Here is an 18,141-nt window from a genome sequence, read left to right on the forward strand (position 1 = left end):
GAGGTACCTTGTCAAAGGCTTTCTGGAAATCTAAGTGTACTGTATCCACGGGATCTCCCCTGTCTGCATGTTTGTTAACCCCTTCAAAGAACTCTAACAGATTAGTAAGACATGATTTCCCTCTGCAGAAACCATGTTGACTTTTTGCCCATCAAATTATGTTCTTCTATGAGCCTGACAATTTTATTTCTTTACTATTGTTTCAACTAATTTGCCCGGAACAGACGTTAAACTTACCGGTCTGTAATTGCCAGGGTTACCTCTAGAGCCCTTTTAAAATATTGGTGTCACATTACCTATTTTCCAGTCATTAGGTACGGAAGCTGATCCAAAGAACAGGTTACAAACTAGTGTTAATAGTTCTGTGATTTCCCATTTGAATTCTTTCAGAACCCTTGGATGAATGCCATCTGGAACCGGTGATTTGTTAACATTAAATGCATCTGTTTGTTCCAAAACCTCCTCTAATGACACTTCAGTCTAGGACAGTTCCTCAGTTTCATTTCCCACAAAAAATGGTGCAGGTTTGGGAATCTCCCCAAAATCCTCAGCCGTGAAAACTGAAGCAAAGAAATCATTTAGTCTCTCCAGAATGGCTTTATCATCCTTGATTGCTCCTTTTGTATTTGTATCATTTAGGGGACCCACAATTTTTTTTAAGCAGGCTTCCTGCTTCTAATGTATATAAAAAACATTTTGTAATTACTTTTTGAGCTTCTGGCTAGCTGTTCCTCAAAATCTTTTTTGGTTTTCCTTATTGCAGTTTTACACTTAATTTGCTAGTGTTTATGTTCTTTTCTATTTACCTCACTAGGATTTGCCTTCCACCTTTTGAAAGATGCCTTTTTATCCCTCACTGCTTGTTTCACATGGGTATTAACCCATGGTGGCTCTTTTTTCGGTCTCTTAGTATGTTTTTTAATTTGGGGTATACATTTAAATTTGGCCTCTATTATAGTGTCTTTGAGAAGCTTCCATGCAGCTTGCAGGATTTTTGTTCTAGTCACTCTGGCTTTTAATTTCTGTTTAACTAACCTCCTCATTTTTGCATAATTCCTCCTTTTGAAATTAAATGCTGGAGTGTTGGACTGCTGAGATGTTCTTCCCACCACAGGAATATTAAATGTTATTACATTATGATCACTATTCCCAAGCAGTCCTGTAATAGTGACCTCGTGGACCAGATCCTGTTCTCCACTCAGTACTAAATCGAGAATTGCCCCTCGCCTTGTGGGTTCCCGTACCAGCTGCTCCAAGAAGCAGTCATTAATGGCATCGAGAAATCTTATATTTCTGCATCTCGTCCTGATGTGACATGTACCCAGTCAGTATGGGGATAATTGAAATCCCCCATTACTATTGAGTGTTTTATTTTGGTAGCCTCCCTAAACTCCCTTAGCATTTCAACATCACTATCACTGTCCTGGTCAGGCGGTTGATAATATATCCCTACTGCTATATTCTTTGTAGAACTTGGAATTACTATCCATAGTGATTCTAGGGAACATTTTGATTCATTTAAAATTCTTATTTCATTTGATTCTATGTTATCTTTCACATACAGTGCCACTCCACCACCCACCTGGCCCATTCCATCCTTCCCGTCTATTTTATATCCTGGTATGATTGTGTCCCATATGTTGTCTTCATTCTACCAGGCTTCCATGATGCCTATTATGTCAATTTCCTCCTTTAATACAAGGTACTCTAGTTCACCCATCTTATTAGTCAGACTTCCAGCATTTGTGTAGAAGCATTTTAAAGATTTGCCTTTGCTTATTTGTCTTCCCATCCCAGATGTATTAGATTCTTTTATACGTGATTGTCTGATCTGAGCCATTGTTTGATATCTGCCCTCCTCTCTTTTTTACTAAAGCCTAGAGTGTCTCTATTGATGGATTCTCCTCTAAGAGGAGTTTCTGTCCGATCCACGTGCTCCTCTGCACTAGTTAGGGCCTGTCACACTAGCACGCCATTGTATGAGGTACTGTACATTAAGGCTGCCCCTGCTCTGAGTGTTCACAAAAACTACCATGTTTTTTTATTCATTACACAACACCTATATTTATTCATCCCAACTCACCCTAACACTTATTTGTGCATAAGTTTCCTTTTCTTTGGGCCTGTTAAAAATCTGATGATTTTATGTATATTTTTCAGCCTGGAAGCTCCATGACAGCTTGCACAACAGCCATTCTACTTCACTCCACCCCACCCCACCAGACAGACACACCTTACCCAGTATCAGGACCCTTCAGGATTTCAGCATGCAGCTAATTTGACAGGGACCCCCCGCCCCCCAGCTTTTCCTGCTCTCCATAATAAGATGCGTACATCTCTTGAAAGGCTGAGCTGTTGCTACTCTGCATTTGTGGCAGCATTTAAAGTGTGTGTGGGGTGGACGGGGCTAAGGAATTTTTGGGAAGATTCAGGGTTCTAAGGACAAGTATTCAGAATTTAGTAATGAATCTGTTTAACCTGGTTAAAACATGTGTCTCCATCTGGGGGGCTCTTTGCAGACCTAGTTGAAGGACTCAGGCCTTAGAACCTGAATTTTAGATTTGCTAAGCATCTGCAGCTGACATCAAGGGAGTTTTGGTTGTTCAGCATCTGGGGGTGGGGGATGGGGAGTCAGGCCCTGACACATGTTGATATTACACTAATGAAGAATGCTGGTTAAATGGGTAAATCAGTTTCCTCTGAAACTTCCTACTAAAGCCACCACCCAACTGTGCATGCTGTAATATATCTTAAAATATATACAGTACCTATTATTCAGAAGAATTTTCCACACATTAGAGCACACCTGAACCCAAGCTTCTTCTGCAGTGGCCAACTGAAATTAGTGTACAACAAAGGTGTGCAAGCAAGGTAGAGAAAGAAAGAATAGAAACATTGGTACAGTGGCTTTCAGTTCTGAGCAGCAGCAGAATCATTTGAACAATGTCTATTATCTTTGAATTTTAAAACTATGTGGGGGTAGAATTTTGGTGAATACACCCTAAGGAGCTTTAGACAAAGCCTCTTTTGCTGTTTATTGAATAAAAAAAAGTTGTCTATGCCTGTTGGTATATAGAGCTGTGTATTTGGACTTCCTATATTGAAATGAAATTCTAAAGAGACTTTTGAGTGTTAAGGAAAAAAAAAATCTGTGAGGAGCCTGTCAGATATGAATAGTGAGAAAATTAAAATTCAATTTGAAGTAGTATTACAAAATAACATTTAATAGAAGTAGTACATTCAAAAAGATAACTGAATACAATTAAGGCCTTTATTTCAAATAACATTTCAACTTTTGCTGTTCTTTGACGGTAATCTCTGTTGTAAATATGATCAACTTTTTCCTGGAAATAAGCTTTAAGGATGCAATTTCTATAGAGACTGGAATTTCAAAACAACTCAACTAGTGGTTCTGCTTTTCCTCATTAACTTTGTCAAGAAATTATCATTACCAGACCGATACTAAGCAAAAGTATTCTTTCTTCTGTTCCTAACATTAGGCTTTATGCTAAAGTTTCTTAGGGACTGTCTACACAAAAGTTATACACGGAATTATCTTTAGTAATACAGCTAAAATGGTATAATCTCCCTAGTATGGCTGCATTCCTCAATACAATCTACACATCAGATTGACACAGAACAGCAATGTGCACTAGGGGACTTAATTTCTCACGCGTACCAACTTTTTGTGGACTGACACGTACAGACCCTGTTGGGCGTGCAGTAAAAGTTCCCTAAGTGCATCTGAACAGTGCAACAGCACATTAAGGAACTTCATAGTCTGCACCAGCAGAGTCTATGCTAGTGGCGGGCAACTTGCAGCCCATTATGTGGCCCACGAGATATTTCATTTACCATTTCCCAAGTGCTGGATTGCCAGATTGCACTAGTTTCAATGTGTGGTTTTTTTTTCCTACCAGTATTACTAAAAAACACACCCCTAAAGCAAGAGCAAATCAGGTACCTGCTAATTGCAGACATGGACTGTGAGAGCCAGCCACTCCTTCTGCATCCAATCACAGCGATGCTACGGTGTGATTAGCACACCCCACAAATTCTAGGTATGCAAGTGCAGTTAGCAAAACTACCCCATCCTGGGATAACAAGCAATCCTGTAGCACCTTAAACACGAACACATTTATTAGGTCAGTTGTTTTCGTGGGTACGACCCACTTCTTCAGATGACTGGAGTAGACAAATAGAACACAGGGTTTATATAGCAGGGGAGAGGGGATAGGAAGGAAAAAAAGTGTGTGGGGGGGGGGTTACCTGTCACTAAGGAGAACCAGTAGGTGACCTGCGAAATCATCTTGATAACGGAAATCTTGCAGCCCATTGAGATGAAGGAGGGCCACGCATATGGCCCACTCACTTGCCAAGGTAGCATGCAACACATTAATGAACTTAAGAAGTCACACACCCAGTGTATATTGCTGCATACTGTATGTAGGCAAACTCTAAGAGCACATTAAAATCGATACAACTATTCCCATATAGAAAGAGGAATAAGTTATGCTGGTATAAAGGTGCTTATACCAAGAAAGCTGCCCTCACAGCTTTTGTGGCTGCACAGTGTTAACTATTTCAGTAAAAAGCCCAAGACCATCCCAAATAGGACATAGACAAAGTGTCCGCGTCTACACGGGCAGCTTCTGTCAACTGTTTGTCGACAAAACTCACCTGTTCAGTTGACAGTGTTATTCCTGTTCCTGATCAGGTGCATCGCCCGTCGACAGTGTTTTGTCAGAGTGCCTGTGTAGACACTTCTGTCAACAGAGAGGGCTTCTGGCTCCCCCGGCAGCCCTGTTTGCAGCGCTTCCACTCAGCCGTTCTGTTGAGAGAGGGCAGGGCAGGGCAGTCTGGCTGCTCTCTGTCAACAGAGCGGCTTGCTCTTTCGATCTGCTTTTGTGTGTGGATGCTCTCTCTCAGTAGAAGTACTGCCAAGGACTTTCTGTTGACAATGCCCTCTGTCGACAGAGGCTGCCCATGTAGACATGGCCAGTGTGACAGTCTGTATTCCTAAACTTACCCTTTTGGAAAATTCTAAATGGCGTTTGTATAAAGTATACCTCGTAAGATATCATTTGAAAATTCATATTTACTGAGCTTTTTTGTCCTGGTAAGAGGTGTGGCAACATTGTATATAAAAACTAAGATTCCACTGTATAACAGTTTAGAAAAAACAGAAACAATCAGGTTCTGCAAAGACACAAGGCAAGGTGTGTCTGCTTCAGCCAAGTATCAATGAAATCAAATGTACTATCACTGGGTTAAACAGCCATTCTTTGGCTGGACAAAGGGTGTGGGTAGAAAATTTACACCTTGGCAACAAAACAGCTGGAGGTTCCCATCTCTGCAGACTTGCTGTCTCCAGGATCATGGCTGGAAATGATTTTCAAAAAGACACAGCTGTAACAGGGAACAGAGGTCCCATAACGTTTTCCTCATGTCTACTCACAGCGCCTAACACACAAGGAAATCACCACTGAACTGGGGTGAGGATACCAGCTGAAAAAAATTTGAGCCAGTAAGACTGCTAATGTATGTGGTGAGAGACACTGCTACTTATATTTAATTAGCTTAAGTTTGCATTGTTTGAGTAGTGTGTTAGTTTGCATTTTCCCTTTCTTTCTTTACAACCAAATCTAACTTTCATGCCTAATTGCTTGTTCTCCCTTAAAAATCTGTCTTTTTTAATTTAAAAACTTGTTTTATGGTTTTCCCTAACACCAGTATGTTTGGACTGACATGTTTGGGAAAGTCCATTTGTTAGAATAAGATTTGTACATATTTTCTATGAATGAAATGGACTTTATCAGCTTGTAGGTGTTCAAGATGCAAACTTCTGAGGGAAAATCTGGAACTGGGAGTTTGCTGGTGTTGCTGTAGCACAATTCATGGGTGTTGGACCATAGCAGTCATAGGCTCTGTCAACACGGGCAGCCTCTGTCACCAAAACCCGCGGAACATCTACACGGTTGAAGTGCTGTGTTGGGAACTTGTTGATGAAACTCAGCCGCTCAGCTGGCAGAGTTATACCTCTCCCCAGTCAGGTATAACACCTCTGTCGACAGTGTTTTGCCAACAGAATGCCTGTGTAGATGCTTGGGCCCTTCTGTTGATAGACAGGGTTTCCTATTTTCCAGGCAGCCCTGTTTGCAGAGCTTCTGATCAGCCATTCTGCTGAGAGATGGGCAGTCTGGCTGCTCTGTGTTGACAGAGTGGCTTGCTCTTTCAAGCCCTTGTTACATGTAGATGCGGCCACACAGTACAGCTGGGAGTGATTTACATGTTGGAGGCTGTATGGGCTGAGGGGACTCAACTGTTCATTAGTGCAGACTCTATCCTGGGGTAAGGCCACAAATAGGCCTTAGATGTTTAAAATATAAATACATTTTATTCTTAAAAGCCAGCTCATGCTATAGTGAAATCATTTTACAGCTATGGATCTGTGGCCCCAGACACTTCTCTAGAGGTCCTTAGGACAATGTAAACAAGCAGTAAACCCCATGGAAGTTGCGGGGATTGAGAGCTAAGTGATAGAGCTTTGTCTCTACAAAGCCATCTGCAAAAATCAAGTATGCAAGAGAACCTGTGTTGTGGTTAATGATATCTGACTGCTATATGTGGGGAAACCTTTTTGAAAGTGACCAAACTCTGATACTCCTGACAACTGAAGCTTGGGCAGTGAACAGTGATACTCCCGGTCTCTCAGCAGAAAGGTGAACAACAGAATAAGGAAAAGTCCAGAGAGATTGGTCCAGCACATGAATAATACTGGTCCTGTAAGTACAAAAGGAAGCTATTCTGACAGGTGTGGGAGGATAAGCTGCTTAGATCTATAACTGAACTAAGGACTGGGACTGAGAGAGAATCATCCTGGAAAGTCCTCTTGACATCAGCACTACAGCAGGATTAAACAGAAGAAGAATCGCTAATTGAAAACAAAGGGTGCCCCTTGTTACAAAATTTGACTTATAAATAAAACCATCAAAATACCGACTATAGCCTTATTTGCTAACTACATTGAATTAAAACATTTTAGAAGTAACATACATACTTAACTTTAATAAATGTTCTTTTCCAGTTTGATAGTGATGTACGCTTCAGAAGAGATACTACATCTTAGTATCCTGGATTAAGCCAACAGCTTTCACAGATCTAATTTGTCAGTGAGTTACACTCAGAAAGAAGTCTGATAATTCACATTTATACTGAGTAAACAATAGGACATTTAATTGTACTGAAGTTTTCAAATGATTAAAGTACAACATGAGACTATGAGTAAACAACTATTAATTGGTCAATGGTATAGTAGAATTACACTAAATCATGTTGTGTATATTTTACCATTTTATTTTGTACCAAAACAGATCAAAAACTTAAATTTTTCTGGAAGCCAATGGAGATTGCAGAGTATACCTCCTATGTTTCTCTGGAAATCTTGGGAGAAAAAAATCTGTATGCATTGCCTTTACTGTTTACTAAGACTTTAAGAAGTCTTTTTTCAGACAAGTGCAACAATATGTTTGAAATCAGAAATCCTGGCATCTCTAGCTTGGCATTGGGGTTTCCGATTAACACTAGTAGCAGTGGTCAACTGTTCAACAATATTGCACAAAATCAAGGCTTTTTAGAGATAACAGTACTAGAACAGAACAGAACAAAGTTCTTTTCCCTGATAAACATAAAAAGTAAAATGCCCCAAAATAATTATACCTTCATAATTTTTCATCTTATTTGTTGATCTTAATGATTTATACTTCAAAAGCAAAGGGGATTGTGAAGAACTACAAAAAGATCTCAGCAAACTGAGTGATTGGGCAGCAAAATGGCAAATGAAATTTAATGTGGGTAAGTGTAAGGTAATGCATGTTGGAAAAAATAACCCAAATTACACGTACTACATGATGGGGTCAAATTTAGCTACGACAGATCAGGAAAGGGATCTTGGAGTTATAGTGGATAGTTCTCTGAAGACATCCACGCAGTGTGCAGCGGCAGTTAGTAAGGCAAATAGGATGTTAGGAATTATTAAAAAAGGGATCGATAATAAGACAAAAGATATCATACTTCCCCTATATAAAACTATGGTACGCCCACATCTCGAGTACTGCGTGCAGATGTGGTCTCCTCACCTCAAAAAAGATATATTGGCATTAGAAAAGGTTCAGAAAAGGGCGACTAAGATGATTAGGGGCTTGGAAAGGGTCCCATATGGGGAGAGGCTAGAGAGACTGGGACTTTTCAGTTTGGAAAAAAGGCGATTGAGGGGCGATATGATAGAGGTATATAAAATCATAAATGGTGTGGAGAAAGTGAATATAGAAAAATTATTTACCTTTTCCCATAATACAAGAACTAGGGGACACCAAATGAAATTGATGGGTAGTAGGTTCAAAACTAATAAAAGGAAATTTTTCTTCACACAGCGCACAGTCAACCTGTGGAACTCCTTGCCCGAGGAGGCTGTGAAGGCCAGGACTCTATTAGGGTTTAAAAAAGAGCTTGATAAATTTTTGCAGGTTAGGTCCATAAATGGCTATTAGCCAGGGATAAAGTATGGTGCCCTAGCCTTCATAACAAGGGCAGGAGATGGATGGCAGGAGATAAATCACTTGATCATTGTCTTCTGTTCTCCTTCTCTGGGGCACCTGGCATTGGCCACCGTCGGCAGATGGGATGCTGGGCTTGATGGACCTTTGGTCTGACCCAGTATGGCCATTCTTATGTTCTTATTTGATTACTAGGCTGTTTGAAAATTCAGGAAAATTTACTTTCTCAATTAAAAAAAAAAATCTTGTAATCCTTCTCCTGCAGGTCACTGCTAGGATGCTCACTATGAGGCCATGATCAAACACATGGCATCTTAGATAGTTCCAACATTTGGCCTCACGGTACTGTGGGAGAGTAAGTCAGTCAATTCTTGTCACCTAAATCCCTCCATACTGTTTTGTCACCAGGAATCAGAGGTTGCTGTGGAACTTTTCAGTCATAGCCCTGTGAATTGTCTCCTCCTATTTCTTGTGGCACCTAAAGCAGCACATTTATTTACCTGTACAAAAAGTCTTTAAAAACAGTTAAAGGTTTTGCTTTTGATTGCCTCTGAAAGTGACGTCGCAATGAAGGAAATAATGCATGTACATTTCAGGCTCTAAGTTTTTTTATATACAATAGTTTACATTTTTACAGGGTTACTTAATTAAATTGCTATTCAAAAGCTGTAAAGTGATTTTAATCCCTGAAAAAACAGTTTCTGAACACAGCTTTCATTTTAGCAATGTGCCCATTTATGAATTATAGGAATAATTTAATTCAGCTACACAAATCAGAATAAATGTTACTGAACAGATCTATCTTCCAAATTAAATAGTCACTCATTTTCCAGAATATATCATTATAATACAGATTTGAGAACACAAAGGCAGTAACTGCACATTCCTTATGACATCTTAATGCTGATAAAATATACCTGTTGGTAATTTAGTTTACTTCTCTAGAAGTTTCGTAGATAAATGTTTGGGCAACTGTTAAGGGAAAAGCTGGAATTTACACAGCTTCAGGAAAGTACCTGTATATGCAAGCTGACTACATGGACACACAGTTTTTGGAACATTACCTTCGTTTCTTTTTACTTTTGAAAGAAAGTTTCTCCAAATCAGATTAATTTGCTAATCTGTTAATTAGTAAATTTGTTGCCTTCCTTAGTAAACCAAAATATTTCTGCTTTAAATTATCATTAGTTTTCTTCAATTCTCTTCATGTTCTCATTATGAGGAAGACTATAAAAATTTGTTATGTTAGCTTCCTCCTTCACAGAAGCTGAGCAAAAACCTTCACTGGTCAACTCAAAAGGAAGAAACAAGATTCAGGGAGGTGTACTATATGCCAGCACTGGGGGTAGGTGGGGGGGTGGGAAAAAAGAAAAGAAAAAAGAGCTGAGCTGCAGTTTTGAAACAGTGTGGCTGTGTCTACACTAGCCCAAAACTTCGAAATGGCCATTTCGAAGTTTACTAATGAAGCGCTGAAATACATATTCAGCGCCTCATTGGCATGCAGGCGGCCGCGGCACTTCGAAATTGATGCGGCTCGCCGCCACGCAGCTCGTCCCATCAGGTCTCCTTTTAGAAAGGACCCCACCTACTTTGAAGTCCCCTTATTCCTATGAGCAGATGAGAATAAGGGGACTTCGAAGTAGGTGGGGTCCTTTCGAAAAGGAGCCCCATTGGGACGAGCCGCATCAATTTCGAAGTGCTGCGGCCGCCCGCATGCCAATGAGGCGCTGAATATGTTATTTCAGCGCTTCATTAGTAAACTTCGAAATGGCCATTTGGATGGCCATTTTGAAGTTTGGGGCTAGTGTAGACACGGCCTGTGTGTGATAGAATAATAAAATAATCAGCAACAAATCTCTTTGACAATGAGGTTGAAGTTTGGTTTCACTATTTATACCAACATAACAGAATTGTCTTTTAATTGTCTTAAGCTTCCAGGTTTTCCAAGAAGTCACATTCAACACTTTCTTCTAGTTGTTTCAAGATCCTTATGCTGTTGCCAACAGGATAGTCCACCGAAAGAGATACTGAACTCTTTGCATTTTGGGACCTGTTACCTTGTGCCTTAAAAACACAGCTCAGGGTCCTGAAGAAAGGAATTAACTGTGTGATGCTGGATATAGAACGAAGGTTCAAAAGTGGGTATTCACATTTCTCTGAAGATCTCTCATCATCGTTTGTTTCCTGCAAACAAACACACAAACCAGAATAATCTCTGAGTATTATGCAGAACATTAATCTATTTTTTCTCTGACATAACTTGGCTGAAACCTACACAAGATACTATTTTTCAATTAATATGAGATGTGCAGCAAGCTATACTAGGTATATCTAGCATCAGCTATGTCTACACAAGAAGCATGTGTCGACAGAAGTGACTGCTGGAAGGGTTTTCCTGGCAAAACTTCTGTCGACAGATTTCATCTACACATACAAGCTGATGAAAAGAGACATCTGCTCTGTTGACGGAGAGCAGCCAGATTGCCCAGCCTTCTCTCAACAGAATGGCTGAAAAGAAGCTCAACAAACAGGACTGTGCAGTGAAACCAAAGTTCTGTCTGTTGACAAAAGGGCCTCAGAGTGTCTACATGGCTGTTTTATTGACAGGAAAGTGCTCAAAAGGCACTATACCTGAATGTGGGGAGGTATAATGCTGCCAGCAGATGTGCTGAGTTTTGTCGAAAAATTGTCGACAAAGCACATCTTGTGCGTAGATGTGCTGCAGGTTTTTCTGACAAAAGCCCAGTTTTGCCAGAAAAACCCTCTGGTGTAGATGTAGTCAAGATGATTTGTACAGCTGTTACCTTAAAATGAAGTTTTACCTTAAAAGGTGAATGTGTAACAATGGTATAATGTTATTCTATATTCTCTCCCCACTTCCCCAAATAATCCCCCTTGGTCAGGGCCCCCAATTTGAGAAATGTTGATCTCTCCCGTGCAGTCTGCATAGCATAACGTAAAAGCACATGAGAAATCAGATTTCATGGTCTGTGAATGCATTTTTTTGGCTGTGAATCTAGTAGGACGCTAATGATAAGTTAAATTACATGTATGACAACTGCAGATTTGAGGTAACATTTTAGTCTTATTTAAGATTTGAAAAATTTCTTGTATTAAAAGAAAAGCAATTTTTCTTAAAAGTTATCAATTCAGAGTGCAAGATATACATGGAGATCTTCTCCTCCAACAGCTAACCAGATGACCTAAATACTGACAGAGAGATAGCCCTGCTAATCTGTATTCTACAAAAAGAGAGAGTCATGTAGCTGTTTAAAGACTAACAAAATAATTGATTAGGTGATGACCTTTCATGGGACAGACCCACTTCTGATGATCGGAAGAAGTGGGTCTGTCCCACGAAAGCTTTGTTAGCCTTACATGACTGCTTTTTTGTTTTAAACAGCTGAAGTTGCTCTTATGACCAGGAATGAAATGAGCAGGTTTGCAGAAGTTTAGCAAGTTCCCCTAGAATTCGTTCCATACTGCAGAATTTCAGCCTTCGGGTTAAAAATTAGCCCTTATACCTGCAATGTGAGATCTGGATAGAAAGTGATGGCACTTTTGCAGGATTCCGCAGACAAACAGAAACAATAGCTCTGAGCATCATGAGGACCTCCATTCATCCTATGGGATACCGGATGCTTAAACCCAAACATTTAGAATGCCAAGATGCTTATAAACTATTTAATTTTTGATAAAAGCATGTAAAAATCATACTATTACTAGAGCTAACGACGGTCACAACTGGTCTCAGTAGTAAATCAATTACTAATGTAATTTACTTATGTAAGATCATAATATACAAATTAAGGTATGAGAAAGGATATTACAGCAGGGCTAGCCCTGGGAAAGCTAAAATGTGATGGATTTTCTTTGATTTAAACCAGTCTATAAGGGGGATATTTGGGAGTAAGGGGTGGGGGAAGGAGGACAGTAAAATGAGCTGCCAAACTTCTCCAGTCGCAGACTGATATGTATATTTTCATTGCTATATAGTGATGTATTAAGTACTGATTGCTTCTCTTACTTAAATAAAACTTCACCTGAGTTTGTTAATTTGACAACAGACCTTATTAAATCTGAACATGTGCGATTATGAAGACATGCCCAATCTTGTGTGATTAATTTCTCATTGGGGATGGAGAGAGGATGGAATTTGGGATAGCACAGTGATTGTTTCAACCCTATTCTGACCTTTGTCAGAAGGTTTTGTTCTGACTGTTCTCCCCCCATGCTCCGTTACCAGAGCTGTGATTTTCTTCCCCCAAGCCTGACCCTTGTCAGAAAATACGGAATCACCTGAACTTATTACTCCTTGCTGCAAATTCAAAAATATGGCTACATGCAATATGCTAAGGTTACACTGAAGATTTTTGTAGACAAATCTGGGGTTTGTCAACAAAACTTGTGGAGCATCTACACACAATGGCCGTTTCTACACAGGCCACTTTCTTCGAAAGTGGCATGGTAACACGCAGCCAGAAATATGCTAATGAGACATGGATGCAAATTCCCCACACCTCATTTGCATAACATCACTTGATTTGGAATCTGGAAGACCATTCTTCCAGGCTCCAAAACGTTGTGTAGAAGCACGGCCCCAGACGAGCTTCCAGAAGGACATGCTTCTTCTGGAAGCCCCTTCTTCCCAAAAATTTTCAAGAAGAAGGGGCCTCCGGAAGAAGGACTTCCTACCGGAAGCTCCCCCAGGGCCACGCTTCTACATGGCATTTTGGAGTCCGGAAGAACGGTCTTCCGGACTCCAAATCACGTGACTGTATGCTAATGAGGCATACACGTGACGGTATGCTAATGAGGTGTATTACCATGCCACTTTTGAAGAAAGTGGCCTGTGTAGAAACGGCCAACATGTTTTGTTAACAGAAGCTGTTGACAAAAAAGCTGTGTAGTCACTCCGAGTGCCTTTTTGTCCACAGGGTGGGTCAAAAGACAATCTGTTTTTACGTGTAGATGCAATCTATTGACAGAAGTGTTGTCGGGACAGCTCTTCCAACAGTAACTTCTGCAGTCAGATGCTTCTAGTGTAGACACAGCCTAAGACTATTGTCAGACAGATCAATTTTAAAGCCAATGTACCATTTCATATGGAAACAATATTACCGCCCACCTGACTTTTCTAAATGAATAAAAATGGTATTTTAAGGTTATCAGATTTAATATTAACAGAAAAGAGGTTTCTGACGAAACATTCTGTTTACCCCATATTTCAGCTTCAACAAGTCCATGATTCTAAGGACATGTGGTTTACATTCCTGATGATTTTCCATTAGATGAGAGCTCATCATACAAGTCTGTGTGTCTACTTCTGGAACAAAGGCCCACTTGTACCTGAAACCAAAGTATTGTACAGATCAGAAACCATTCAAGCCCTTTCCTAGAAATAACTGAAAAACACTCATAACACCATCACTGAGCTTCTTATTCCACTGTTTTAAGATAGTCCTGACCATCCTCCCCCAGGCTCTGTTACCGAAGCTGCGTTTTATGGCCTGTTTAGGTATCAAAAGGATGTCCCCATGTTGATACAAATAAAAATAAAACAGACCTTCCCCTCTCCCAACAATTCTCCCAGTGTTAGAAACTACAAAATCTTCTCAAGGTCTGTTAGCTAAGCATTTGTCAGACATGCAACAAGTTATGCCCATTCCTATGTAAAAACTAGCGGGTGAGAAAAATATTGATGTCAGACAGCAGTTTTACTAACTACAGAGGAAAAACCAAGAGTTTTAGGGTATGTTTACATAATTTTAAATGGTGTACAAACAGTAGGTTACTTACAATTCTAGATGCCACATAGTTATAAATTTAAAAAAAAATGTAACTGGAGGACTTACATTTGAAATAACTGCATCTTATCAGGTGGAAAAGAAAGTGCTGTGTCCAGGAACTTACAAGCTGATAAATACAAGGCCAGCTCATTCTTTTGTATGTCTGAAAGCAAGGGGCCATTGCCATCACTTAAAGCGGAAGCTTTCTGTCTGCTCACTCTGCTGTTGCTCCTGTGTGATTTGCCAGGAAAGAAAGCACTATTAAAACCCCCCACTAAATACTTCCATCTGCGAAAGGATTACAATCGCCTATAAAGGTTCATTTTTACCATACATTTTATCTTCAATCTTTTAGGGAAAAAAAAGGTCGCTTGGTAAAAGAGTCAAAAACTGATTAATCTCTTGACCCATTTTTTCCTGTAAGTAGCCCGTTTCTAAAACATATTTGCCTCATCAGCTGCATAATGACAGCATTTGCTGTACGTCACTGCCAGACTTTCATATGCAACTTAGCTTGCAAGCTGCAAATGCTAAAGTGATTTTCAGAAATTTCAGTCTTAGAGCAACCACAACTCTTCACACAGATCTTTGATCCATGTTTAAATTTCTTGGACATGTTCTATCAATTTCTTTGTTTTATGTGAAACAAACAATTCTTACTTTGACGGCTCATCTTCCTCAGCTAAGTCTTCCTCCAGCTGTATAAATGCCTGAATCTTAAATATAAATAAATTAATAAGCACATAAAATAAATTTGCTTTCCCCTTTTGGAAAGTTGTAAATAGTTAACATGCATACACAGCTCAAGCATAGAAAAGTGTACTTCAGATGATATTAGGAAACACGGGAAGGTTTTGTTTTAATTTTGTCACTTAAAAATCCCCTCTGTCTACCTAACAAAATTATTAAATGGAAAGTAAAATATATTTTAAAACCACAACACTTCCCCCAAATTATTTAATTGAAAACTAAGATGCATCATCATAAACCAGTTGCAAAGATGGAGGTGTGTTTGGAAGAAAGGGAAAGGTTGGTGTTATTTGCAGGGGTTGGGAAAGTTTTTTGGCCCAGGGGCCACTAACACACCGGGGGTGAGGGGGGGAAATCAGTTGGGGGCCACACAGAAGTGAGGAAAAAAAAAAGTCCCGAACTGAGAAGCATGAACACTCACAGACATAACCCCACAAAAAACCCTTTTAGCCCTTCTCCCAGCATCTCATGCTGGGAAGGGGTTTGGGACTTGCTCAACTGTGGCTGCCCCTTCCTCCCTTTTCCCAGCACATGTTGGGAAGGGTCTCCCCATCCCCCATGATGTCACAAAGCGCTTCCTTTCCCTTGTTACCTGCTTTCTGGAGGAGGAGCTGCTGGTGAATTCTGGCTGGGGCAGCCCTTCCCTGCTGCCTACTGGCAGCAAGCACTCTACTGCGCAAGGGCTCCTGCCTTTCCCCATTGCCATCTGGTCACCTGGCACAAGCGGGAAGCGGCTCTGGCCTGTCCAGCCACCTCAACTGCATGTGCCTCCTTGTCTACATGCAAGACGAGGAGCTTGAAGCATCTGGTGAGTGGGGTGTGATTGGCACTACATAGCCATGGGGCCCTCTGTGGGCTGGTTTAAAGTTGGTGGGGGCGGGGGGCTGCCCAGATCTGGCCCCTGGGGCAGGCGTTCCCCATCCCTGTTTCATTGCTTACCAGTTCAGTCACCATGATTGGCCACAGAGAGGTTAGATGCTGAGGAGAAATTCTGAGCAAGAGAACTCTGAAAAAGAGAAACATCTGGGCAGCAACTACAGAGGTCTGTCCAACACGGAGGTTATCTGTCAGACGTTCTGAAACACATTTTCAAAGAACTTATAATTTTTCATGTACATAAAAGTTAATTTTGATAAACTATAAATACAGGGAAAAATTTAATTTGCTTTGATTATATCATTCAGTTTTGACTGGCCCTTCTTTTTGCTCCCTGAAAGTAAGTGTCAAAATTTCAGAAAACTCTCTCAAACATGACAATAATTTGGAGCCGGATTACCTTTTTTTTTTTTTCCTTATAAAAACTAGTTTTGTTAGAGATCAGATATTTTAGACTTTTTTCCCCCTCTGAACCAAGCAAAAATTAAGAGGTGGTAGAGAAATAGGTAATGCAACAAAAATATGTAAATTATAAGACGACTCTAACATGGGCCTTGTTTGCATAGATACAAATACACTCTTACCTTGTATTAATGGAAGGTAAAGGTGATACTGATCAATTTCTCCACTAAAGACAGCAAAAGCTTGACGCTTCAACAACATAGCTTTTTGCTGAAAACTCGGGAACAGTTTTAAAGAACTGCTCTGCAGACCTACAAAAAAGGACCATAATAACTACGTACACATTTTAAGAGCTCTATCTTTATGTCAAAATGCAAACTAGGACCATCAAATGAATAATCATTATTAATTACAATCATTTTAATCTCTCAGTTTTAATTGCCGTGTTAAATAATATTAGAATACCATGTACAGATTTTTGAAGGAATTTTCTTTATTTTTCAAAAATAGGGCCAAGGTCGGGGGGTCTGTGCTTCAGCCCCTCATGGGCTGCAGAGCATCAGCTGCTCTCAGGACTCCAGCTCTCATACTGCCTAGAAGCTGAAGCTGCTTCAACACCCGCCTACCCTCCATGCTTCCCTCCCAATTAACATGTATGCAGTTAATACACTAGAAAACAAATGCTGTCTGTTAATAGCAGGTGTTAACCCGGTGTTGTGAGTGATTTTTTAAATAGTAATGTTGTAATATGTATATTAGTTGCTGGAAGACTCCATTTTGTACGGACAAACTCCATTTTGTAAGCTGCCTGATGACACCAGCGTGGGCAGAGCTGGGTCAAGCCCGTTCCAACTGGATTTTATGACCCTTTGTACCTGAAAAGCTACATGCCACTGAGTCGATAAAAACCCTACACCTGTCAATCAGGGCCAGTTCCATCAGAGTCCCAGAGAGTTCCAGCCGTTGGCCGAGAGTCAGAGCAGAGTGAAGAGAGTGCGACTCCTAAGGCAGTCCAGACCTCTAGCACTGAGGCATCTAACAGTGTTTTAGTAGATGGAAAAGCAGATCCACAGCTGTCCATCTCCTTCACTGGGATCTCCCTGCTGTTCCTCCCAAAGAGCTTCCAATTAGTACAAGGGTTGAAGGTCCCAGGCTTCACGCTGCACTTTAGTACGTTAGCTCTGTAACACTACCATCCATATTCTCCCGGGTCTGCCCTTCATTCTTCTCTTTCTTTTTGTTTCCAGATGGATATTTTATGTCCTAGACTTCATGCCAAATTAAGAGGTACAGTTACTGTGTTCTAAAATTACAGTAACATGTTATGGAGGTTGTTTAATTATTAGAATCATTTTTCCCTTTTCCTACTTATTGTAAATTTATCCCTTAATACATGTATGAACTTATTTTAGCGTCCGTTTTCTTTTTAATCTATTTTAATTGGGTAAGATCCTTGCCAGTGATAGATACGGCACCAGCCAGGAGGCTTGCACTTCTGAGATAGGGACAACCCAGATTCTTGACTTACTTGACTTAAACCCTTATACAGTAGGGTCTCAACATTTGCGAGGGTTCCGTGTTTAGAACGCTTGCGAATGCTGAATTTCATGAATACTGTATGGCAGCCGCTCCTGCCTGGAGCCCAGCTGCTGGGGCTCCTACCCAGAGCCCAGGGGAAGTGGGGCTGCTGGCACTTCTGCCCGGGAGCCTCAGGGGAAGCTGCGGCTGCTGGGGCTCCCTGCCCAGAGTCCTGGGAAGCAGCTGCTCAC

At 40.5% G+C, this 18,141-nt stretch overlaps 1 protein-coding gene across 1 annotated transcript in view; it reads right to left on the bottom strand.

The window, feature by feature from the left end:
- Positions 1 to 10,324: 10,324 nt before the first annotated feature.
- Positions 10,325 to 18,141, bottom strand: part of DOP1B (DOP1 leucine zipper like protein B) — a 102,089-nt gene continuing 94,272 nt past the window's right edge. The window contains exons 31-36 of the mRNA XM_074983429.1: positions 16,555 to 16,683; positions 16,034 to 16,170; positions 15,005 to 15,060; positions 14,411 to 14,575; positions 13,775 to 13,904; positions 10,325 to 10,739 (exon numbers count right to left, since the gene is read on the bottom strand). Coding sequence (XP_074839530.1) covers positions 10,482 to 10,739; positions 13,775 to 13,904; positions 14,411 to 14,575; positions 15,005 to 15,060; positions 16,034 to 16,170; positions 16,555 to 16,683 — 875 coding nt within the window. The 3' untranslated portion in view covers positions 10,325 to 10,481. The remainder of the gene's footprint in view (positions 10,740 to 13,774; positions 13,905 to 14,410; positions 14,576 to 15,004; positions 15,061 to 16,033; positions 16,171 to 16,554; positions 16,684 to 18,141) is intronic.

Source organism: Carettochelys insculpta, chromosome 1 (assembly GCF_033958435.1).
Source record: "Carettochelys insculpta isolate YL-2023 chromosome 1, ASM3395843v1, whole genome shotgun sequence".
Lineage (NCBI taxonomy): Eukaryota > Metazoa > Chordata > Testudines > Carettochelyidae > Carettochelys > Carettochelys insculpta.